Raw genomic sequence first — 27,142 nt, 5'->3', positions numbered from 1 at the left:
TATTACAACATAGCTAACTTTAAGTCATAATCCACAGTTGATGTGAAAACAAAGAACCAGAATTTCTTAGAAGCCTTAAAAATAAAACAGGCTTTTAAACTCTAGATGTGACAATCTTGTCAATCTTCATTTTTCCCTGTAAAGAACAAATGTATTTCATTTTAAACTAAGTTAAATAATCTCAGACCCAGCTTCCCCATTTCTCCTGCCCCAGTGAGAATTTATAAGCACCTGGGAGAGACTGTAGCTCTCAAGGTGTTTACTCATCTACAAAGATTGGTGAGCATAAAGCCAGGAAAGGGGACATACTTTATCTATCTGAAGATGAGAATTCAAATCTAGTGTGTGGTCTCACTTTCTTTGCCTTTACTGACCTTACCAGACTGAACCCAGCTTGTCTACCTAGACGACTATTCTTAGATATTTTTTTGACTAATCTATACTTATGGCAATAGTCACTTATACATACCAATATTTACCTCTACCACTTTCCTGTCTGTGTCTGCATTATCTGTCACAACATTACTAAATATACTCTCCTCATCTCCCTGTCACTTACATTCTAGCAAAGCATACTTAAGAATCTTTTTGCAGGAAGCAGTAGAACTTAGCATAAGAGAAGAGCATAGTGGTTACAATTACAGGCTTTAGTTGGAGAATACTCTAGGTCATTATCATGGCTCTGCTACCTGGCAGCTATGTGACCTTGAGCAAGTTAGGTAACTTCTCAAAGCCTCCTTTCCTCAGCAAATTTAAGTAAATAAAGTGTCTACCTCATGGGTTTAACAAATTAAATTAAACATCCTTATAAAAGGATATTTTAGAAAGAACAGCACATGGTAAGGTTCCAATAAATATGGGCTATTATGATTAATTTATGTAAAGTTATTTTCCTATTGCAAAGAAATTAACCAAGAATAGGTACGTTCCTAGGAGACTTACTCTGTTATGTATCGAGAGCACTTTCTTTTATTTGTACTCTTTCAAGTTTTAAGGAATCTCTCTAACCCAAATACAATTCTTATATACTGCAATGTGATATTCTTAAACATGTCTACTTTATTCCTCCACTATTAAAAATTTTTAAATTCTGCCCTTTCAGTCTTTTATCTTGCACAATTCCATTTTTAGCCCATATTCATACATATCAATTTAGTCTTTTATTTACTATGCAATAGCACCATTACATCTTGGGGCATTTCAACTAGAATTGTGTTCATCATGATTTTGCGTATGACGAAGTTCATGAAAATCCCACCCCTTCTGAGACCTCTGTATTATCAAGGTATACTAGGCTGACTGACATACTCATAAAATGATCTTCAAAGACTCGTTTTCAACAAGGGTCTTTCCTGGGCTGTAACTGAAAGCTTATAGACTAATATTACGCAATTCATTCACTCAATAAATATATGAGTGCTTACTTTTTGTCCAAAATACCCTTTATCTTAGTACTAGGGGATGAAAGACTCGGTCACTTCCTTTAGGCAACTAAAGTTCAACAAAAATAGATAACTAATCCAATTATTAAGATCCCCTAAGCTCTGTACTATGATGGAGATATCCAGAGGATGTCAAGGAAGGGGACTTAATTAAGCCTAGGATGGTCAGTAAGTTATCCCAGAGGGGCTAATTCTTGAGCTGAATCTTTGAGGAATCATAGTAGTCAGTCAAGTAGAGAGGTTTAGAATGTGAAAAGGCAGAGAAGAATGAGGGGAAAACAGCTTAATCTATTTTCAGGAGTTTGTTATGGATAGATCTGAGAGGAAAGAAAGAAATGGTGGGGGATAAGGATGGAAAGGTAGGTAGGCAGAGATCATATTCTGGAAAGTCTGACTGGCCAAATAAATGACTCTGAACTTAGAACAACATAGCATAATGCAGTTTCCTAAAATATATGAGAAAAAACATAACCAGAACATCACATCAAAGCCATGTTCTCATAGATATTATTGCTTCCCATATAAAAGATATAAAGAAAAATATTAGAGATTTAATGAAAAACATTAAATAGTGTAAAGAAAAATGGCAAAAACCATAAAGGTGACACCAGAATTAACTAAATTTGGAAGATAATAGCATAGTGATTAATTGCCCAGAGGATTTATCAAACAAACCTTAAGGTTGGTGGGCTCTATCATTTATTAGGCCTGGGAACTGTGGGCAAATTACTAAACTTTTCTATACCTCCGCTTCCTTATCTGTAAAAACAAGAATGGTATAATAGCTCCTTCATATAATTATTTAATATATTATTGTTAAAATTTAATGAAAAAAAAAAAAAAACCACATGTAAAAGACTTAGCACACGAATAGCAAAATGGTTAAACTTCCTAGGTTTGAATCCTAGCACTATCAACTTACCAGCTCTGTGACCTTGGGCAAGTTATTAGGATAACATTCTCCACCTCATAGGACTATTGCAGGCACTGTTCTGAACTCCATTCATTTACTCCTCAGTATTTGTATTTGTTAATAAATAAAATAAAAATATGTATCAACTAAATCTAAACTATCACTGAAAAGAAAAAACTCTATGTCAGAGAATCTTATTTGCATTTTAGAAAGATAAATCCAGCTTCGGTGCTAAGGATGACCTACAAAGAGGACGAGAACACAAGCAGGGAAGATTATCAAGTTATTTCAACAATTCAATAAAGAAACAAGCAGGACCCGAACTAAAGTTACGACAGAGTGGATAGAGCTAGAAGATATTTAAGAGAAGACTCAATTGGACTTGACAATTGATTATACAAGGGAAAAAATGAAACAAAAACAAAAAACCTAAGAGAAAAAGCACCAAAGATTTTCAGATTTTCTCAAAGAATGAACTGTAACAGCATTTGGGAGTCAACAAGAGGAACCAACTTAATGTGGAGCAGAAGTTGTGAAAATATCAAGTGGGAGGTACCTGTGAACATCAAGGTGAAGCTAACTAGCCAACTGGATGTGAGGAAAAAAGCGCCCAGAGAGAAGTTTAAAAATAGTTTTGATTTTACCTTAGTTGAAGCTCTCTAGATGTGCCTATGATGAAGTTCACGTGCCAATCACTGGCACTTCTGAGATACTCCTGGAGTTGAACCACACTGGCTTCCCGTTTTTCTTAAAAACTTAATAATCTTAGCTTTTTACCAGAGGCCCTCAACTCTGCTGAATGTTAAGTAATTACAACACCAAATAACTTTAATTACAGGCCCCATTATTTACATTTGCCCATCAAGAAAGATCCATTTATCACAAACCTGTATTTCCTTTTTAATCTAGTTCTCTATCCACAGCAAAACATTCCTCTATGATGCCAGAAGAGATAAGTAAACTGCACTGTGCCTCCTGTCTTCCCCCAATCTTTTTCAAACACACATATTTAAACCTGATTGAAACACACTGCAAGTCACCAAAAGGAAGGCAGTAGTTTGGAATTACTTTCTAATTCAACTACGTTAAAAAAAAAAAATAAGTACAGAGACTATTTTGAGGAGAAAAAACTTAAATCTTTCTTACCTGATGCCCCTATATTTGCCTTATCTTCAGGAACCAGATTTTTATCCTTATTTAAATCTTCAACTAAAAGTTTGTCAAAATGCTCAATACAAAGTCTGCTGTCAATCTGATATAACAAAGCGGGGCAAAGGTACGTAAATAGATCAGGTGAGATCGGAGAGTTGGCACCATGACCATAGTATTTTAACAACTGAGTGACGTTCAAACACTGCAAGGAAATTGATAAAACAAATTAAGTAAAACAGTACTTTAAGAAGATTATGTAGAAAAAGAAATTAGCATATAATAAAAAATATTCTAAATATTATCTGAAAATAATCTAATAATCTAATAATTCTAAATATTATTTGAAAATAATCTGTAATATCCATTACAAATAAAGCTTTTTGATAGGAATTTATAATAATACATTCAACTTGATTACTCAAGACTTTTTATGAATTTTAACCATTTTCCACTGCAACAAATGAAAGATAATGACTTTCTGCCATTGATAAGAATAACTCAAAATTACATTCCCAAGATTCTTAAGGGGTGAAGAGAAAAACCACTTCCCTAGTCAAAGTGCAATCATCAATCACTCAAGATTCTTATTTGTGAAACAGTGTTAAATAGACAGAGTACTTTAATAACTTTATATTGAAATATGCCATAATATAGTCATTTTCACTGCCTAGGGTACCCCAAAAGAATATTATAGTGTCTGATACAAAGAGTAAACATTAATGATAATGTCCCGTTATTATCAACAAAAGATTCTAGGATATTATCCATAGTAATAAATGAATATATTTCCTTAAAAGTACACTAAGATTTTAAAATATAGGTTATTTTAAAATCAGTATTTATAACTGTTAACAACCAAATATCTGATGATTTATCCAGGGAAGAAACAAAGATATCCACTTAGACACAAAACATACTTTAATAATAGAGACAGAAACAGCAAAGGGTGAGGTCATTTTCCACATTAGATGGCATTAGATTTTTATACATTATGAACAACAAATTCAACAATTTCTTCTGAACTTTAATAAGAGTGCTAAAAATGAGAACAAACAAGGGCGTTGATATACTTTTAATGAAACAAAAATAAATGTGCTTAAGGTGAACAGTTAAAAAAAAAATCAAGAGGGAATCAATCAAATGTGAAAGTATTTAAAAGAGCATCAAAATTTTAAAAAGGCACCATCTCATTACTATTGGAGTTTTCTTATTAATATATCTTTTTGCATTCGGCCTAAACCTGTCAAAGGCATGAGAAAAGACATACTACGAGCAAGCAGGCCCTATCATAACAGGACACAGAGAAAATAAACCTACCTCATGTACAAAATACCGACTTTGGAGCTAGAGCAATAACTAGGAGCCATTCCATAGTTAATTCAATAAGTTAATAATTATGAAAAAGAAACTGTCTATAGTCATTTCCCAAAAGGACAGGTTGAACAAAAAAGACTTTAATTCTCAAATATCTAGAAACCAGCTAACAGTAACAACATCAAAACTAACTTGGGGAGTCAAAACAAGTCATAAAGCAAGATAGTAAAATAAGGAATGAAAATAAGTGATATATTTTCTAACAACCTTTAAACATTTAGATTTGAGGAACACAAATTTGAAAACAAACAATGCAAATGAAAATTCAGATAAAAATCTTTAATCTTATTTTGATTCCTGAATGTATTCTATTAGGGAACATTATCTGGAAATAAGTTTGAATATGATTGACTAGACCACTGTTACCTCTGTTTACCTAAAATGCTCCACAATTACCTGAGAATTATGAAGCAACCATCTTTTTATACTTACCTCATGTTGACGGTCGTCTTCATTATGATCTTTGTGACTAGCAGCTGAATAAATTGCACTTTTTTTAACATGTGGTGCTTCTCGCTTTCTAGCATGTCGAAGTTCACCTTCATTATCAGGATCAAGATCTTGGTGTCCATGACCAGGATCATGACCATTATGCTCTGGAAGATGTACATGAGAATGACCTGGGTTATGTACACGATCAGGTTTGTGGACCCGATTATGCTCATATTGTTCACCCTGATCACGGTTAGGGGGAAAACCTGGTGTAATAACCTCAGAATTTTCAATACTTTTCTTCCTATTTCTCTTCCTCTTTCCTTTCGGTAGCTTACTTTCAGATTGTTCCTGTGTTTTATTGGTCTCTGTTGAAGGTTCGTGGCCAGGCTCCCCACGCTCACTGTGAGTAATGGAAACATTAGGAAAATGGCGAGTAGTGTTATGATCGAGGTGATGATGCAAACAATGGTGATGACATAAGCGATGATTACGGTCATGCATATGTTTATCATCAGATTTGACAGATACTTCAATTGTCTCTTTCTCTGGATCACACTTGTGGTTTCTTTTCGTTGATACACTGGTCACAGTTTGATTTTCTGAATTTAAATGATTATGGGAATGCTGGTGGTTATGTGAGTGAAAATGCTTTCCCTCTTGAACTGCCAAAATATCTAAGTGAGAAACATGATCGTGGCCAAGATCCTCATGATTAATCTCAACTACTTTTATCTCTCCAAGGCCCAAGTTTGTTAAAAGTTTCTCCAGACCAAAAAAGGATAATCTTCCATTTTCACCATAACGGTCAAAAAGTTTTTCAATATAATATTTTTTTTCATTTTCAGCATACAGCACTGAAAATTTGCTTGACTCGGATTCTGTCATTCCACGATGGTGTCTGTGATGCTCTTCAGAACCATGGTCATGTTCTTCATGGCAATGGTTGCAATGATGGAAAATAAATGTCAGCAAACAAATGAGGCAAAATTTTGTGTGCATATGTACCTTCATTTCTATTTTTCCTAAAAGGATTTAAAAAGAGAGGCAAGCATTAGTTTATACTTAGGCACATTCAAAATGATCATAAACTCTCCAGCGGTTGTCAACCCACTAGGCAAATGTTTTATCCCATTTCTTTCATGGTTATAAATCATTCTTGCCTTCACCAATTCCCTATAAAAATGGCCCCTTTTAATTTATCAAAATAGTGTACAGCCCTTCGAATAAATACAAATTGCTCAAGATTTATCTATAAGACTACTCTGACTCCCTTTAACCACAGCACTTAAGAGTCTACATTTATACACGAGTTGTTGGCTTCCTTTCTATCCGGTCCTTTACAAAAAAGTTTCCTGATCTTTGCTCTTAAGATCTTGTTCAGTGCAATAAGGCAAGAAGATTAATTAAAATGATAAATGTGTAAGAATCAAAAAGAAATGAAACTGTCATTATTCATGAATGGCAAGATTGTGTATGTAGAAAATCCAAAAGAATCTATAAGAATTAGTTAAGTTAATTTAGTACAGTTGCTCGATATAAGACAATAACCTAAAATCAACTGTATTTCTATACACCAGCAATAATTAGAAAATGAAATTAGAAAACAGTATCATTTACAGTAGCAAATACGAATAAATCTAACAAAAGATGTGTAAGACCTTTACATAAAAAAAGGATCTCCTATTATTCACAGAAATGAAAGATCTAAATAAATAGATGGCTACATCATGTTCATGACTGGAGGAGATATAGATCCAATGTAATAGCAATCAAAATCCCATAAGTACTTTTGTGAAAATTGATGAGGTATTTTTAATATTTATGTGGAAATAGAAAGGGCCAAGAATGGCCAAGGCACTGTTGAAGAACAAGATAGGAACATACTCGACCAGTTACTAAAGACAGTGTGGTATTTGGTATAAGAACAAACAAGTATAACAAAGAAACAAAACAGAAAGTCTAAAAATAGGAAAGATTCCCTTTTCCTTGGTGTTTAGTCAATTAGATTTCCATATACAAGAAAAAAACAAATAAAACTTGACCCCTACCTCACATCATATATAAAAATCAATTACAGATGGATTGTAAACCTAAATCTAAAGCAACAAATATTAAAGCAATAGTGTCCAGAATTGTGCTGTCCATTATGGTAGCCACTAGCCACATGTAGCTACTTAAATTTAAACTAACTGCAATTAAATTAAAAATTCAGGGGCCTGGCCCCGTGACATAGCGATTAAGTACTTGCACTCTGCTTCAGCAGCCCAGGGTTCGGGTCCCGGGCGTGCACCAACGCACTGTTTGTCAAGCCATGCTGTGGTGGCGTCCCATATAAAGTGGAGGAAGATAGGCATGGATGTTAGCCCAGGGCCAGTCTTTCTCAGCAGAAAGAGGAGGACTGGCATGGATGTTAGCTCAGGGCTGATCTTCCTCACAAAAAAAAAAAAAAAAAAAATTCAGCTTCTCAGTCACCCTTGCTACATTTTAAATGCTCAACAGCCACACGTAGTTCATGGGTACTGTATTGGACAGTGTAGATACAGAACACGTCTATCATCACAGAAAGTTCTATTGGATAGCATGCTTCTAGAATACAGTAATACGATGTGAGTCAATTATGTAATTTTAAAGTTTTCTAGAATAAACAGGTGAGAGTCATTTACATACTGTATTTTATTTAACCCATTATATCCAAAATATTATCATTTCAACAAGTAATCAATATAAAAATTATTAATGAGATTTTTACACTTTTTTAATATTATGTCTTTGAAATCTGGCACATATTTTACACATACATAATGTCTTATTCAGACTAGCCATATTTCAAGTGCTCAATAGCCACATGTAGTTACTGGCTACTATACTGGAAAGTGGAGATATAGAAGATTTATTTGGAAGACTAGCCTCAAGACCTTCAAGATAGGACACAAAAAGCATCATACACAAAAGACTGATAAAGTACAGTACATTAAAATTAAGAAATTTCTGTTCATCAACAGATATCATTAAGAGACTAAAAAGTTAAGCTACAGATTGGGAGAAGATTACTACAATGTTACCAGTCAAGAATGTATAAGGAATTTCTACAAATCAATATGAAAATTATGAGACAACTCAATAGAAAAATGGGCAGGAAATTTAAACAGGCATTTCACAAGAGGATAGCCAAATTACCAAGAAGCATATGAAAATATCTGCAACCTTAATAGTCATCAGAGAAATGTAAATTAAAATCACAATTAGAATACTACTGTATACCCACCAGAATGAACAAAATATAAAAGAGGTAGGCAAGAATACGGAGTCAACCGGGAACTTGGAATCACTGCTGGTGGGATTGTAGATTGGCATCTTTTGGAAAACTGTTTGGCAAGATCTGCCAGAAGTTGAACATAAACATATCCACCCACATAGCAATTCTACTCTTGGGTGTATGCTCAACAGAAATGCATGCGCAGGAACACCAAAAGACAAGAACATGCAAGTTCACATAATCATCATTGATCATAGCTCAAAACAGGAAAAAGGTTAAATGTTTATCAACAGTAGAATGGATAAAACAAAATTATCTTACAATGGAATACCACACAGGAATGAAAATGAAATTACAGCTTCACACATTAACACAGATGAATCTCATAAATATTAGATTGAGCAAAATATAGTAAACACTAAAGAAATATTGTATAATTCTGTATACTGTATAACTCTATCTATATAAAGTTAAAAATGAGCAAAACTAAACCAAAATAATGATTACTTTTTGAAAAGAAAGGTGGGGGCAATAATTGGGATTGGCAAGTGTGGTAACGTTCTCTTTCTTTGACTTGAACAATGGTTATACAAATATGTATACTTTGTGATAATTCATTGTACTTATTATACTCTGTGCACTTTTCTGTACAGATTGTATTTCAATTGAAAAGTTTTTTAAATCAAATTTTCTCCAGTAAAAACCAACTAGAAAATATAATATAAACAAAAATTATAAGACTTCTATAAATAAACAGAACAAGACCATTAAAAGGAGAAATTTATAAGACATTATTGAAGGACAGTAAAGAACTGCAAAAACTGGAAAGAGACACCACCTACACAGATGAGATAAATAGCGTAAGATATATAAAGTCTTCCCAAGCGTATATAACAAATTTAATTCAGTGTCAATCAAAATCCTAGTAGCTGTTTTTATTGAGACTACACAAGCTCATCCAAAAATTCACATAGAAGAGCAAAAATTCAAGGACAACCAAGACAATTCAGAACATTAGCAAGGTGATAAAGACTTCTTTTTATAAAACTACACCAACTAAAACAACATAGAACTGGCACAGGGAAAGACAAAAAGACCAGCGGAGCAGAATAGAGTTCAAAAAGAGAATCAATAATATTGATTGTGAAAAATAGTTCTTCCTCACACCATACACAAAAGTCAATTCCAAGAGGATTAAAGATCTAAATGTGAAAAGCAAAATTCTTAACAAGTTTTAGAAGAAAATATAGGAGAATATCATGACTTTAAGATAGGGAAAGATGTTTTAAATAAGACAAAGAAAATAAAAACGTTAAACGAAAAATTTTTGATTAAACTAAATTCTTTAAATATTACCCTACAATAAAGAACACCATAAATAAAGCTTATGACAAGTCATACACTAGAAGACATATGCAATGTGTATATATAAACAATGCATATAAAAGATCAGTATCCAGAATATATAAAACATATCAAAACAGAAAAAACTCCAATACTGCATAGACAACTACACAAAGGATATCAACAGGACAGCTGGTTGAGCAGTAACATGATTACTGAAAATCTAGATCATGTACCAAAACATTAGTAGCCAAAAATCAATGTGTGACAATACCAGGTGTTAAGCAAAGATCTAATGTAGAGAAATAGAAACTACCTTACACTGCTGGTGGGAGTATATATTGGTACAACCATTTTGGGAAGCAATTTGACATCTACTAAAGCTGAATATGAACACATCCTATGGCTCCAAAATTGCACTTCTATCTATCTATCCTTCCTAGAGAAACTCTTACACTTAGGCACAGGAGACAAATTCAAGAAACTTTATTGCAGTATTATTGAATTTTTTTTTTTTTTTAACAATAACCACCTTGTAACAGGATGCTTTGGTTGCAAATAACAGAACACTCAACTAAAAGTGGTTAAAACAAAGAGGAAAATTTTACATAAAAAGACGTTGGAAGAAATGGGTGGTTCCAGGACAATTACCCAATCAAAATCTCAAGCTTTCTCACCCTCAGATTTGTCCCCTCAGAGTGCCAAGAAACTGCTGTCGCTACAATTCCATCCTGCACAACCAAATCCAAAGCTGGAGGATTTATCTTTACGTCTCTCTCTTTATCCAGGGAGAAAAATCTTTCCCTCAAGTCCCTTCCAGATTTCCCTTTATACATCTTTGATCAGGCTACTACATGCCAAAACCAACCACTGGTAAAGGAAGAAATTACCACGATTGGCTTAGACAAATCAACATTAATTCCCTTGGGCCTGGAAAGAAGCCACCTTGCCTGCATATACCAGAGAGTGAATACTCACAGAACACGGGGGTCTAACAGCAAGGAAAAAGGAGGTAAATGAGGTATGGCAGTCGATTATGTAACCATTAGTGCCTGCCACAAACCTATATGCCCATTAGAGGAAGAACGGATAAAATAAATGTGGTACATGTATGTAATTGAAGATTATACTGCAGTTATAAATGTATCGACTATGAAGGAATATATAACCTGCACAAATCTCAGAAACATAATTTAAAAAGTAAATTGCAAAAGGACACGTCCTATCATTTATACAGAATTAAAAACACATGAAACATTTTACTTTGGGGTACATATACATGCAGCAAGAGCCTAACATGGGGAGATCACATTCTGGAGAGTGGTTCTCTCCTCAGGAAGAGGAGGAGAGGAATCAGATGCCGGAGGGGTATACGTATTCAACTGCATCTGCAGTGTTCTAGTTCTGAAAACAGGGAGGGGACCTGAAGCAATGTGAAGAAACATTGACTATTTGTTCAAGCAGCATAACGGGATTCAGGTGTTTGTTATGTTCTTCCATGTACTCTTCCGTAAGTTTGAAAAGATACCACATAACCTCTATCAGTGACTAATCAAAGCGTGTTGTAGGAGCAGCAGCAGCATCTCAGTCCGTCACCTGGCAACTTGGTAGAAACATAAATTCTTGCACCCCACCCAGACCGACTACACATCAGGAACTCTGGGGTAGGGCTGAGCAATGTTTTATCCAGTCTTCCCAGCGAGTTCGATGCAGGCTAGCCAAAGCTTGAGAACCACTCTCTATACAGACATTATCAAACACTCCCATTTATTTGAAATATTTTAGTGAACTGAATGTTATGATTACCTGAATAAATTAGGTTGAATTATATGTGGCAATACGTAGGTCAAGAATTTTAAAAAATAGCCTGTAAAAAATATTTAATTCCAAAACTACATTAAGTTTAAGGTTTTATTTTTTAATCCAAACACTTCAGTTTCCTGTATAGTCTTAAGGATCAAGTCACCATTTAAAATATATCAATGTTGGGCCGGCCCCGTGGCTTAGAGGTTAAAGTGCATGCGCTCTGCTACTGGCGGCCCGGGTTCGGATCCTGGGTGCGCACCGACGCACTGCTTGTCCGGCCATGCTGAGGCTGCTTCCCCCATACAGCAACTAGAAGGATGTGCAACTATGACATACAACTATCTACTGGGGCTTTGGGGGGAAGAAAAAGGAGGAGGAGGAGTGGCAATAATGTTAGCTCAGAGCCGGTCTTCCTCAGCAAAAAGAGGAGGATTAGCACGGATGTTAGCTCAGGGCTGATCTTCCTCACAAAAAATAAATTAATTAATTAATTAAATAGATCAATGTTACTTGCACACTAATGAAGATGAAAGGGCATGGGTAATTAAGACAATCACTATTAGGGAGAAAGAGGACAAGGTTACACTCCCTGCAGTTACCCTGGTTTTCCACTAGAATGGATGCTAGTGAAAGGTGATATTCTGAGTGAAAGCTGCTCCATTCATCTGATATGTAAATATCTTGCAGTTTCTTCAGTGCACATTATCTTACAGTCAAATGAATAGGAACTAGTGGTGGAAATAAAACATACATATATATTGATCAGGCAACATCAAATGAATGATTCCATGAAACACAAAAACTCTGGGTAGTCTATATGAGCTTTAAATTGTCATTTGTCTCTCTTTTTTAAATGTATAGTACTCAATCTGTTCACTGCAAAGATTCTAAATATCTTGAGTCCTCTAATCATTTACATTCAAGAGAGCATCATTGGAATGCAAGTTCATGAGTGACATCACAGGGGTAATATTAAACTTTTGTTAAGTATTTTTTTTTATAGGTAAATCATTCAGAAACTTTGTAACTTTAGTTTAGAACTGCTATAGCAAATGTGTGCTTAAGAATCATTTGAATGAAGTACGCATTAGCATAGACCAAGCAGCTATTGCAAAGAGACTGCTCCCCAGGGGCTGTGGCTTAACAAACAAGCAAGTTTATTTCTCTCTCAAAAAGAATCCAAGATGACTGCTCCAGGTCCATGAGCAGCTCTGCTCCAGTCATTCTGAGACACATCAGCCTTACATGGGTGCTATTCCAGCCAGTGGTACAACAGAAAGAATGGAAATATGGGTTCAGAAATTTAAGCAACAAATGAAGCAGAGGTTGCAGGCATCACCTGTCACATTCCATTGGCAAGAAATTAGTCACACGGCCTCAATCAGCTATAAGGAGACTGGGAAATATAGTCTCACGTACAACTTATGGTATCTCCCAAGAATTCTATGGAAGTTAAGGATCCTTTTCTACCCATAGCACAAAGAGGATCTTTGGGGTGGAGAAAGGAATGGGGGAAACGTTACCTAAGTCCATATACCACTCAACCCTAAACACTGGCCTTTACAGGACTCAGCTTTGCCCTAGCCAAAATAGTCTACTGTCTCCTGTGTTTCAGAGTTTTCCAAGTTTTGTGCATTGAGCATGTCAGTTTTATAACTGATTATTTTTTTCAATTCAGCAAATATATATTGAGTTATTTACCTAAGACTTCTGAGTGCTAAAGACATCTATGTATGATCCTACTGCACAAGAAAGGAAGAACGGATTCTGGAAAAAGGCTAGTGGTTGCCACCACACATTTCATTTCATCTTTTGTTATTATTTTCCAGCATATCGTCACAGTTAAAAGTTTAAGTATTCTATCATTGTATAATTTCTACATTAAGGATCAGGCTAATGCACAATTAAGTAATTTAATCATTGTGCTATACTATTTCTGATGCAAATATTTTGCTTTGGATGCAAAGAAAACATGAGATTCACTAATATTTTAACATTAACAACAGAACTAAATATTTAGTGAGAATAGTGGTTATACTTTGGTGTGGGAAGTGACTGGGAGGAATCATGAGGGGAATCCTGGGTTGCTCTTAATGTTCTATTTCTTCACTTGGGTGTGGTTACATGGATGTGTTCACTTCATGAAAATCCGTCAAGTTTACTCTTAACATTTGGGTACTTTTCAGAAGGTACGTCATATTTCAGACCAAACTTAATTTTTAATCCCTACATGAAGAATATATATTTCAACCTTCAATTAGTAAATTCAGTAATATGCAGCTTCTAGAAATAGACTCATACTTAATCATCCCCAAGGATGAATTTTTTAACTTTTTATTTTAAAATAATTTAAGATTCACAAGAAGTTGTAAAAATAGTTCAGAGTTTCCATGTACTCTACCCAATTTCCCCAACGATAACATCTTACATAATCATAGTACATTTTCAAAATCAGGAAACTGTATTTATATAGTACTATTAACTAAACTACAGATCTTCTAATTTCACCAGTTTTTGCAAGCACTCTTAGAAACACTGTAGTACAAAATCCATTTTTTAACCGGAAAGAAAAAAGGTATCATTGGTAACCAAAGGATATTGCATAACAAAATATAGGATTATACTTAAGAGAAAGCTTGGTTAACTAGATCCTTAAATAGAAGTAATCAGGGTTGATAATCTCCATAGCAAGTTCTTCTTTATTTATTTATTTATTTTTTTAAATATGTGCTCTTTATTTATTTATTTATTTTTTGTGAGGAAGATCAGCCCTGAGCTAACATCCATGCTAATCCTCCTCTTTTTGCTGAGGAAGACCAGCTCTGAGCTAACATCTATTGCCAATCCTCCTCCTTTTTTTTTTTCTTTTTTCCCCAAAGCCCTAGTAGATAGTTGTATGTCACAGTTGCACATCCTTCTAGTTGCTGTATGTGGGACACGGCCTCAGTATGGCCGGAGAAGCGGTGCGTCAGTGCACGCCCAGAAGCTGAACCCGGGCCGCCAGTAGCGGAGCACACGCACTTAACCGCTAAGCCACGGGGCCGGCCCGCAAGTTCTTCTTTAAAGGCTCACAAACATCTCTAATTATAGGCTTTCTATTGTAGCTCTTCCTACATAAAATGCTAAATTACAAATTAAAAAATTTTTTTTTTGCTCAGGAAGATTCATCCTGAGCTAACATTTGTGCCAATCTTCCTCTATTTTGTATGTGGGTTGCCACCACAGTATGGCTGCTGATGAATGGTGTAGGTCCACGCCCAGGATCCAAACCCGGGCCACTGAAGTGGAGCGCACTAAACTTAACCACTAGGCCACAGGGCCAGCCCCACAAATTTTTAAATTTTTAAATAAATAAAATTAAATACCTACATCAAGAACAGACTCTGAAACATACACTAATTGCTAACATTACAAATCCTTTGATATTTTGTCTAAAGAAAGATAATTATCTTTATTTCATACAGATGAACGTAAAAGAAGCATAGAAAGTTTAAGATGAAAAGATCCTTAAATATATCCAGCTAACCACTCTTATACACAGAAATCTAAGACCCAGAGAAGGTATACAATATGATTAAGGTGATATTTCAAGTTTGTGGCAGTCCTGTGACTTGAAAGTCAGGGGTTCTTTCTACCACACCACCAGATTTGTATATCCTAAACCCTGAACACTGTGAGATTATTACTAACGTAACCTACCTAAAACATTTTTAAAGGAAAAAAGAAATTGTCTCTAATACTTAGTCAATATTAAAAAAGTCAATATCACTAGATTACTTAACAAAATGATTGCTTGAAATAAGAAAAATAACTCATAAACACTAAAATAATTCCATTTCCAACACTAGGTTTTTGTTGCTAGAGAGGTCAACTAACTTATATACCCTGTGTGTAATCTATTCAACTCATTTGATTAAAAAAAAAATAGACTTTTACTCAAAGGAGACTTTTTTTAAAAAAGAAAATGAAGAACTGAAAGAACCAAAAGTTTACATCTGTATCTCAATTCTGTCTCTGCTTCTGTCTCTCTCATACATACATACACACACACACACACACACACACACACACACACACTATATATATATGGTCGTTCACCACACAACAACATTCCGGGCAACAACGGACCGTATATACGACAGTGGTCCCATAAGATGAGTACCACAAAGCCTAGGTGTGCAGTAGGTGATACCACCTATGTTTGTGCAAGTACACACTGTGATGTTCACACGACAAAATCACCTAACAACACATTTTTCAGACCACATCCCAGTTGTTAAATGATGCATGACTGTATATTCAAACTAATAATCATAGAAAAAAATACTACAAATTGCTTAGGGTTTTAAAACTAGCCATTTCAATGTTCCAGATTGCTATAAGAAACCAAAAGGGAAATCACTAAAACCCTCAACCTGGGTTATACATCCAGGTTTAAGTAAACAATGTGAAAATCCATTTAATAAATGTACACAGTATCCTAATTTCATAAAACATTTCATTTCCTTAAAGGTTTCATTACAGAACTTCTTCAAATGATGATAGAAATTAGTTTAACTTATACCCTGAATCACATAAACACAACTGGTATTTATATCACTGAATGATTTCATCAATCTTTATCCATTTTGACAGGCATATAGTTAGTCAGATACCAATTTAGTTTCCCTCTGTGATTCAATAGCAGTACACACAAAATGAGTGAGAAGCAAAGAGACTGCACACTGAAGAAACACTAGTCGAGGAGTCAAAGATCTCAGAGACCTGGCTCTGCCACACACTAGCTATGAGTCGTTGGGCAAGTCACTTAACCTCTTCAAGTCTTATTACCACTTATAAAGTAGGGATATTAATCCCTGTTCTATTTCACAGTAATCATGAGAACCAAATAAAATAATGTCTATTTTTAAGTGGTAAAAGGTTTAAACGTTTTTCCATTTTATTTGTAATGTTTAAATGCTATTTAAGTGCAAGTTATTAACAGTAATATAAATTGGATCCATTTTAAATTCCATTTCTGATATATCTTCTGAATTTAGTATTTTGTACACAGTACAGAACCAGGAGTCAGACACCTTCGCCTCTAGTTCATCCTAGCACTGTCACTGTTTCTTCTCTTCAAAACAGGGGAAATAGCACCTACACTTATCCACCAGTTGAATAATGTATATGAAGCTGCTTTGTAAGGCAATTAAGTATATTAACCTAAGATGTTACCACTATTAGATGCGGTATTAGATGCGGTATTACGTATCTTGCACTTAACTCCCAAAAAGTATAGAACCAGGGGGGAAATGTCCCTTTGTTTTGACTCCTTTGAAAGAATGCTATCAAAAATACTCTGAAAGCATGTGCAGCATTAGTACATCCAAGACCAACTCTAGATTACAAGAGGCACCCAATTCTCTAGTGTTTGAGAAGTTGGAAAAAACCATCACAACATACCAGTTTCACTGATATAAAACTTTTCAAAGAATAAAATTATTTCAGTAACAAGTTCTCCACGGGGACTGCAAAATCCTCTTAAAGCGTCAAGATCTGCTTTTTCACTTCCCCACTTCACCAGTTATCTAATCTACTAATGCCATAGTCTCAGTTTGGAATGCCAATGTAGCTCTTCCCAAGAAATAAGCACAGTTCAGCAATCTCCATTTCCACTGAGATTCATTCACATAAAACCAGTAGCTGCAGGCTAACTGAACTTGGGCATAATTCAGTGCTGCTCCTGTTTCATTAACTTTTTTTTAAAAAAGAATATAAACATCTGAGCCTTTATTTAATATACCAAATCAAGCAACAACACATCAAATCCATCTTTATTGTATTCTAAATATTCATGGACAAACCTACCTTTCCTCATTAAATGTCACAACTATCTGAAATCACTGCTTTTCAAGCTTTCATTACAGGGAACTTGAACCATATTGTAGAAAACCACCTTCGATGTTGCTGTGTCTGTTCTGCTGCTTGTGAATACAAAGAACAGCTGAGATTAGTAAATGTACTGGCTGGGATGCCTTTATCAGTCACAAAATACTGTGATGCCCTCTGAAGCTACCAAAATGTTTACGATTCCAGCTATCCTTTCAGTAAATAGGCTTCAACGTCTTTCCACTCCAAATGCATAAAAACCTACATAACATGCATCATAAAGACAGCAAGCTAACCTTAGACCTGAACTAGACACAGATGCCTTCTCCCTTCCACCTGCAGAGCTGTGTTCTCTTTTAACTCATCATGACCGGCAGTTGCCTTCATACTAAGAGCTACTGCCACTGCCTCAAATCTTGATCACTCCATCCATCTTCACTCTTCCCTTGGTGTTTTCCATTTTCAACATCTTCTCACTGTTACACGCCCCTGATTTTGCACCAGCTTGCCACTCATATACAGTGCCAGTTAAAACAATCCTTCCTTTCCATGAGGTCAGCAAAAAAAAAAAAAAAAAAAATCACAGAAGGTCCAGGGCAATCTTTTTACAACATTAACATCTTTTGATGCTGCTGACAACACAGGCTGCTTCTTCCCCACCAGGAAAGCTTTCTGTCTGATTAATTTTAGCTGTCCTTAATTATTTTAAGCTATCAAGGTCCTCTTATTCGTTGAACAAAGTGAAATGGTTTAGTTCTGTCATTTAGCAGAATCTTACAAAAGCATAATTCAAATGTCAAAGCTACTTAATATTTACTAACAAATAATCAATTTCATTATCAGTTATCAATCCATCTTTATTATCAAGTTTAACAATGTTCAATTTCATTATCAATTATCAATCCATGTCCATATCAAACAATGTTCAATATATAAGAAAACTACATAAATTCTTCTATAAACATAGAGTGTTCTTAGGGCACATTCCTTTTTTTACAGTTACATTCAGATACACAGAGCTGGGGTAAATTTTGTGATATATAGGCACACAGAAAAAGAAAAAAAAAACCCTAAAATTATTAATGCCAGAAAAAACAAAGTTGTGCAGGAAAGGAAAAGTAACAGATTATTACAATGGCTCAGTTGTAAATAACATTTATTGTCATAAAAATATAACACTAAATACTGTTCTAAACCAAAATTACGATATAGTTGTACTGAAAACCCGAGGTATAGGAAATGGGAAGGTACACGGAGAGGTGGAGAGAGCACTAAATCCTCATCTTTCAGTAAACAGATAATGACTAAAATTGAAAATCAACAAGAAATAATGCACATGTTGCAGACATGGCAAAGAACAGCAGAATCATCAGCTACAGAACTGAGTTCCTTGTCTCTCTAGGCTGAAGAATACGAAAGAAGGAAGACAAGGGACTGATTTTTTTTCTTCTCCCTGAAAACTTCACAGAACTATTTAATTCTTTAAACTATATTCAAGGATAACTTTGATTGAAAAAACTGAAAGTCAGCAATTATAAATCTTAAAAAAGTTTTTGTTAAATAAAAATCACATTATGTCACATGTGGAAGAAAATGAATTACTTACAGTTTCAAGATTTTCACAAGCATTTGTTTGTAGAGTTTTAATCACAATATGCAATCATTTTAATTCCAATTTGTGCTATTATTTTGAGTTACTTGCTTGGATAATTCCAAGATGTGGGGAAAGACTAGAAAAATTTTAACACTTTTCAGGTCTTATTACATACTTCCAAATTGGTTTCTAGAGAAATTAAGTTTGATTATGCTGCCACCAGCAGTATGACCATAGCATTCTCATTAGTGCTTCATATTAGTAATTTTGGAATAAGTAAAAGATCTTACTTTATTTTTACTTATACTTTTTAAATCATTCCTAGTGTTTCAATATTTTTATTAACATATATGAGCTTTAACATAACATGACTTGGTCATATATATTTTCTGCAAAAAACATCTTCAGTTCTGTCCAGTACCTTTTTACTTTGATTATAACATCTTTCCTTTTGTGTACAGATGTTTTCATGTACATGCAATGAAACCTCCAAATTTTTTTTTGCAATTTCTTGTTTTCTAAATTTAAAAAGTTTTTTCTCCCTATATTTAATATATATTTTTTTTCTTAAAGAAAAAAAAGCCATCATTAAAATTAACATGACCCCTAACATGCACTTCTTTTTTAGGGAAAATAAAAACATCCACTGAACAAATAATACTCACATACTTACCTGTTAACTAAGAAAGTTTCTATTTTAGCCTCAAAAAAACTTTCAAGTACTTCTGTTTAGGTGAAAATCATCATAGGAAAAGCTTTAACATTTGTTCTATAAAGCATAAATTATATTATGCATTATATGATGTTATATTTACAGTGAATTTAAAGAACACATTTTCTTAAACTCTCTCAGTGGTTCAATTCTGGTATACCTTTCCAATTTCTTTCTTCAATTTTTTTAAATTGGTATAATTATTTTTTTGAAAATAAACATTTTATTTACACTGGTTATACACATCAAATAATTCACCTTATTTGAAAAAAATCCAGGACTATCCTAATTTAAAACAAAAATCTTTAAAAAGTACGTTCCAAACATTAACAAGTTATGAGGTTGGTTGAAATTGTACCCTAAGAAATGGCCAGCCCAGTGGCTTAGCAGTAAAGTTCACGTGTTCCGCTTCAGCGGCCCAGGGTTTGCTGGTTCAGATCCTGGGCTCAGGCCTACTCACTGCTCATCAAGCCATGCTGAGGTGGCGTCCCACGTGTAAGAGCTACAACTCTACAACTGTGATACACAACAACTATGTACTGGGGCTTCGGGGAGGAAAAAAAAGAAAAAGAGGAAGATTGGCAACAATTGTTAGGGCAGGGCCAATCTTCCTCAAAAAAAAAAAAAGGTCCATGGGAATAGAAAACATGATTTTATTGCTTTTATAGTATATATAGTATATATAATACATAAATCTAATTGTTCTATATCTTGTTATATATAATTTTATACATAATTATGTAATAATTAAATACTGCACTATAACTACATAAGATATGTTTTCCTAATATTATATTGTTTGACTGATCTCATTGTTTTACAACACAATAATAAACCATAAATTATCCTATATATCTTCATAAGGTAGATAAATCAATGTTTCCATAGCCCCTTTCATCAAGAGGCTATGCTCCTCTATAACAGAGTGCAAACTATACTTCGTCACGTATAATCAGAATAAAGTAACAATTCATCCTCAGCAGAGGTGCACTGAGAGGTATTAAACCAAAACATTTGCTCACAGGCTGTAAACATGCAATCCTGACTTGCTTTATGTGGGGAGTGGGAGGAGAGGGCAAAGGGCAGGAAGAAAGGGGAGAGAGGCAGGGAGAAGGCATGAAAATAAATATGAAAGATTTTCTGCTCTGAAGGAGGTACAAGGAAGACACAATCACCTTTTAACTTAGGGAAGGTAAGCTGTGAGATGCCACAGAAGTAGCAACAGCGTGAGTTAGGTTACAGGCCAAGGGCTTCCCATTCCACCTGCAAGCATAAGAAAGGTGCTGCTCCTCCTACAGAGAGAAAACGGAAAGGAAGAGCTGAAGAGCTTCTACACTGTTTAGTTGAAGAACACCTCAGAACTCACATTATCATCTATGAATTTACATTTGACTGAATGCTTTTCTACTAAAACATTTTACTCATGTAGGTTCTAGGAAAATGTAATTATTTTAAATAACAGCAACCTGTCCAATAATGATAGAAGATTAAGAACTGGATCCAGGGGTTGGCAGACTTACAAGGGCCAGAGAGTTTAATATTTTAGGTTTTTTGGGCAGTCCAGTCTCTATGGCAACTACTCAATTCTGCCATTATGGCACACAAGCAGCCATATAGGATACAAAAATGGATGAGGAAGCTGTGTTCCATAACACTTAATTTACAAAAGCAGGCCAATTTGGCCCGTGGCCATAGCTTGCTGACCCCTGACTTAATCTACACGTTTTTAGAAATTTACCACTCCAGGGGAAATCATTATTTTAAAACTCAAAAATTCATAGAATATATAAAGTGAATGCAGAGGAAAGTTTAGAGGTGTGAGGACACATCTGAAATGGCTTCTTTTTATTTACAGACATTAAAGTAGCAGGACAGTGGGATGTATATCTTTGTGATCTTGTTACTACAACTGAAAGCAATTTAGATTTTCTACTTCCTATATGAATGAAAATAAATCTAAAAGCGAAAATGATCACTGACTGACAAGTCTTAATTACTAGAGGATTAAAAATAACTCATACATAGTTCATAGTAAGTCATCATAACAATACTTCTGGTCTTATGAAAGTACATAATCTTATTATATTAATAAGAGAAAGATACTTCTTACAACGTTCTGATTCACTTTTCTAATCCCCAAAAACTTCTTTCCTGAATGGGATGGATGGTCCTCAAAAGTAGGGTACATATTATTAAGGGTAAACATGACTGTTAGAAATATTAATGCAAGGATAAGTATTATCTGATACCTCCCTCTCTTTAAGCAGTAAAATATCTACAATATAATGAGTAATTTAAAAAGATAAAATTAGATAGTTATAAAATCATCTACCACTAACTTAGTGAAAATAATTTAAACACTACTTGAATAAGATTTTACATTTTATCCTTATACTTACAAACCTGTAACCGCCACCACCACCCCATTCTAACAACATCTTTTAACATGAAAAGTTTATGTTAAAAATCTATTAAATATCCAATCCTTATATGCGGCAACCAAAAAAACCTTGTTTTGATAAGAGAATAGAAAAATAGAATGTGTGGGGCCGGCCCCATGGCTTGGTGGTTAAGTGCGCGAGCTCCGCTGCTGGCAGCCTGGGTTCAGATCCCGGGCTCGCACCGACACACTGCTTCTCCGGCCATACTGAGGCTGCGTCCCACATGCAGCAACTAGAAGAATGTGCAGCTATGACATGCAACTATCTACTGGGGCTTTGGGGAAAGAAAGAAAGAAAGGGAGGGAGGGAGGGAGGAAGGAAGAAAAATAGAATTTGACACTGTGTTATTTACAATGTAATAGGACAATAAATTATTGTGTTCTAACATGTCTGAATATTGTGTAGTCTCTTAAGCAGTTGGAAATAATTTCAATATGCTACTGTTATTTAAAACTGTACAGTATCAGTTATAAATTGCCTTCATACCTACTGAACACTTCTGAATACTCTGATTATGGTAAATTTTTATTGAGAATGTGTTTATTTCAGAAAAACCTATAAGTCACTGCGTGGCTTTGCCACTCACAGAATTTAGGCATAGAAAATAACGAAAAGGAAAAAGTAGCTTGGAATATGGATAACTGGGATAATCTGAAACCTCAGAGTTTACATAAATGACAACAGGAAACCTTGTGGTTATTAAAGGTCCCTGAGACTATTTTTCAAAAATCATTCTATAAAAGTCATAGTTCAAAATAAACTTGAACTTAAAAAAAGCTCACCATGTGATTTTAACATTTTCAAATTTTATTTTCAGTACAGTTGCGGCAATACAAAGTTATATGGGACTAAATTAAGCCAGAAAACAAATTTTATATCATGCTTTTTAAAACAAAGAGAAGCCCAGCTTGAATGAACTGCTGTTATTCATATATACAAAGCCAACCACCAACATACACCTTTAACACATACCCCTCTCCCTGTTTTAAAAAATCCCACATATACTCTTACAAGGAAACCTGATGTTACACTGTTCTATCTCTACCCAAAACTCACTCCCCCATTTGGAAAACTAGGGGCTAAAAGCAATCAAAATCAACCAATTCAAAATGACGATGTCCGTCTTATTAGCAACATGAATCAGCTGGAGGAAATGCCAAGGTAGACTAGATCTGTAGCACTAAGGAATCTAATTGTCATTGAAATAGATCTTGTTTTGGGAAAAGGTGAGGTGAGGCTCAACTCAAAAAACCTTCCAGGGGACTCAAACACTAGGGGGCAGCATCAAACTGTTGGGACAGACTGGGCACTCCTCTAACTTGTAAACTGTTAAGTTAAAGTTAGTATATTTTGAATGAGAACTACACTTATAATGAAAGATGACTTTATAGGGTTATAAAACTTGTTACAAAGGGAAAAAACTAGCTTTCTGTTTTGATTGCCTACACTTTTCTATTTTCTACCATGTTCTTTCTTTTGCATCTTGTGAATATCAGTTTACAGTGCACTCGTGATCATGTCCTTGACATAAAACAAAACTGATGGCATTTCCATTTCTGAGGCAGGCACTGCATAGACAAGGGCTGGCATCCTTATCCAAAGTATTTCTTTGGGTTAATGTTCAATTTAAGTTTTGTTTCACTCAATTGACAATTTAAACTTGATTAAAGAGCTTGACAACCAAGCTTTGCAACACGATGGACGTTGTAATTATAAAAGTTAAGAAATGCAGGAGAGGCAGAAAAAAATTCTACAGTTTATTACATAGGAGTAACAGAACAGTAAGAGGATAACTGTATCTGGGCAAAGGCTCAGTTGAGACCATTAACCCTCACTCTGAGGGTAATCAAGTATTAGAGGGGAAGAAAAGATAGAAAGTAGTCCTTCAACCACTAAGGAAGAACTGAAACATTTGTATGTAAAAAAGGTAAAATGAATTAAGTATCTGTAGCCCTTTGGTTCATTATGTCATTTAATGGTCACAGTAAACCCAGGAGGTAGGGTTTTTTAGTACTTCAAGTTCACAAATAAAAGATTAAGATAAAATAACTTGCTCAAGGTAACCAAACTAGTTAATAATGAGTCATGGTTTTGAACCTTAAGTCTCACTCCAAAGCCCTAAATTCTTTCCAATACAGGAGGTAGAGGAGAGGTGGGGGGAACAGAATAACAACAAGGTAAATTCTTTTTAATTAAAAGTACTCCATAAAGAGGTAAAGGGGCGGGGCCAGCCCCATGGCTTGGCGGTTGGTTAAGTGCGCGCGCTCCGCTGCTGGCGGCCCAGGTTCGGATCCCGGGTGTGCACTGACGCACTGCTTCTTCGGCCATGCTGAGGCCGCATCCCACGTACAGCAACTAGAAGGATGTGCAACTATGACATACAACTATCTACTGGAGCTTTGGGGGAAAAATAAATAAATAAATTACAAAAAAAAAAAAAGAGAGGTAAAGGGGCATATGTGTATGGTGACAGATGGCAACCAGACTTTTGGTGGTGAACATGATGCAGTCTTTTGGCGAACATGAACAGAAGTTAAAACATGATGTACACCTGCTATTGATATAATGTTATAATTGACTACTACCTCAACAACAAAAAAATTCCCATTGTTGAGTAATTTCCCTAGCTATAATACCTGTATCCTAGGGGCCGACCCCGTGGCTTAGCAGTGAAGCGCTCGCGCTCTGCTACTGGCGACCTGGGTTCAGATCCCGGGTGCGCACCAACGCACCGCTTCTCCGGCCATGCTGAGGCTGCGTCCCACACACAGCAACTAGAAGGATGTGCAGCTATGACACACAACTATCTACTGGGGCTTTGGGGGAAAAGTAAATAAATAAATAAAATTATAATACCTGTATCCTATATTCTCCATAAATCAGTTTAAAAAAAAAAGCCCTACATTAGTACCTGCATAGTAAACCTGAGGCCTCCTCAAAGTACTTACATCAGGCCCTCAGCAGAGGGGAAGAACTGTGTTAGCTTCTAAGCTACGTTAGTGGAATACACGTTGGTAACAGGAAGATCAAGTACACGTTAGTGTGCAATATATTATTGATGTCACCTCATGAGAAATCTTCCCTAACCACTTCACTTAAAGTAGCACCAAAGTCATTCTTGCACAGGGGTTCTTAACCAGGGGTCTGTGTACAGAATTCAGAAGGTCTGTGAATTTGAAAAGGGAAGAAAGACACATCTTTAATCTCTGAAATTTAGGTATTCCTTCAGTTATGAATGTAGGCAAAAATCACAGTAATATGCAGTACCTTATATGATTAGAAATCATTCAAATTAAATCTTTTAAAGGTCATTTACAGTCCTCACTAGTTTGAAATTAGTCATTATTAGACCTGCCACTACTCTCGATATTTAATGCTTTACTAAAGCATGGATTACTTTGATGTTTAATATTTTTGATAATTATATTTCAGTATAATTGGTTTCTGTTGTAATTCTATGTATTTCACACATTTAAAATCATCATTCTGAAGTTCATCACACAAAAAAATTAAAAAGTCCCTCCAATACATCGTTGTTTTTCTTCATACCACTTATCACTTATGTATTTCTCTCTCTCTCTACCAGAATATTCAGTATAGGAATGTGAGTTGTCTGGTATGGACCCCCAAGGTCTAGTAGAAGTGATCGACGCATAAGGCACTCAAAATCTGTAGAACAGGAAGTCCTAATATAAAACAGTATTATACAGGGGTCTTACTTAACGGCTTTCAATTGCATTACCACAATTAACTGCATTCTAAATCTCCAGCTTTTCCTATATATGACTTGCTCGTTCTTATGTAGAATTAAGATACCCATCCAAAAAGAAACCACAAACGAAAGGCAAGCCCGTCACATGCTAGTTTTGCTGTATCAAGAATGACTCAGTTCCAAGGTAAAACCACAGTGCTGAACAGCATAAAACACATGACATGAAACGTTACAAAAAAGACAGTATAGCCTACCATCTTTTTTTTTTTTTTTTTTTAATTTCGTGCTTTAATGTCACGCTTTATTACTTAAAACAGGGACCTGGGCGAACGGCCCTTCCAGCTGAGCCGTCCCCCTCGTGCCCGGACAGACAGCCCATGTGGACAGGCGCCCACGTGAGCAGTCCTTACAGAAGCCACAGGAAGCCCTCCAACGTCACGGCGCCCGCCCGCGCAGGGCCCCTTCGTAGCCCGGCCCTCGGGGGTCCCAAGGGAGAAGCAGGGAGTTGACCAGACCCCCGACCCGGGGAGGAGAGCCGCGAAGGTTCCCCTCCGTCCCCCCAGCCTGGCCACACCGCCCTCTGCCAACCGGCTTTCCGGAACAAAGCCGGGCTGCCGCGCCCCCTCCCGGCCCATCGGGCCGCCCCCGCCCCGGGCCCCCGCCCCGGGGACCCCAGCAGGTTTCTATGTTACTCCCCCGCGCCCGCCTCGGCTTTTCGGTTGGCGGGGAGACAAGCAGCCCCCACGAGGCCTTGGCGGGGGGAGCACAGGCGCCGCCGTCCGTTAGCCTCCCGGGGCCGGAACAGCGGCGCCGCGGCTCCATCCCGGGGCCCCGCGCCCGACCCCACCGGAGACGGCAGAGGAAGCAGCCGGGGCGCTCGGCGCCATCCTTCCCCGAGCCCCTCCAGGACCGGACTGCGGACACTCCCAGCCTCGGGCCACAGGGTCCCCGCCGCCGCCCGCGCGCAGCCCCCCAACCGCCGCCCGCCCGGCGCTCACTCCCCCGCTCCGCGCGCGGCCCCCGGCCTCGGCAGGGGGCTGGGGCGGGCGCCGGGCCCGCACGCGGGGCGGAGGCTGCCCGGCCGCCCAGC

At 36.2% G+C, this 27,142-nt stretch overlaps 1 protein-coding gene across 6 annotated transcripts in view; it reads right to left on the bottom strand.

Moving 5' to 3' along the window:
- The window catches only part of SLC39A10 (solute carrier family 39 member 10), a 118,143-nt gene that overhangs the window by 31,521 nt on the left and 59,480 nt on the right, over positions 1-27,142 (bottom strand). For 5 of the 6 annotated variants that reach the window (XM_058549464.1, XM_058549468.1, XM_058549463.1 and 2 more), the window contains 2 exons: positions 5,314-6,338; positions 3,502-3,709 (listed from right to left, as the gene is read on the bottom strand). In XM_058549464.1, coding sequence (XP_058405447.1) covers positions 3,502-3,709; positions 5,314-6,327 — 1,222 coding nt within the window. In that variant the 5' untranslated portion in view covers positions 6,328-6,338. Of the gene's footprint in view, positions 1-3,501; positions 3,710-5,313; positions 6,339-21,074; positions 21,192-27,142 lie in introns of all 6 variants that reach the window. The other variant, XM_058549465.1, reaches the window with a different exon arrangement.

The sequence above is a fragment of the Diceros bicornis genome, chromosome 10 (assembly GCF_020826845.1).
Source record: "Diceros bicornis minor isolate mBicDic1 chromosome 10, mDicBic1.mat.cur, whole genome shotgun sequence".
In the NCBI taxonomy this organism is placed as follows: Eukaryota; Metazoa; Chordata; class Mammalia; order Perissodactyla; family Rhinocerotidae; genus Diceros; species Diceros bicornis.
Note: the sequence above shows the minus strand (reverse complement) of the source record. Positions and strands in the feature narration are given on the sequence as shown.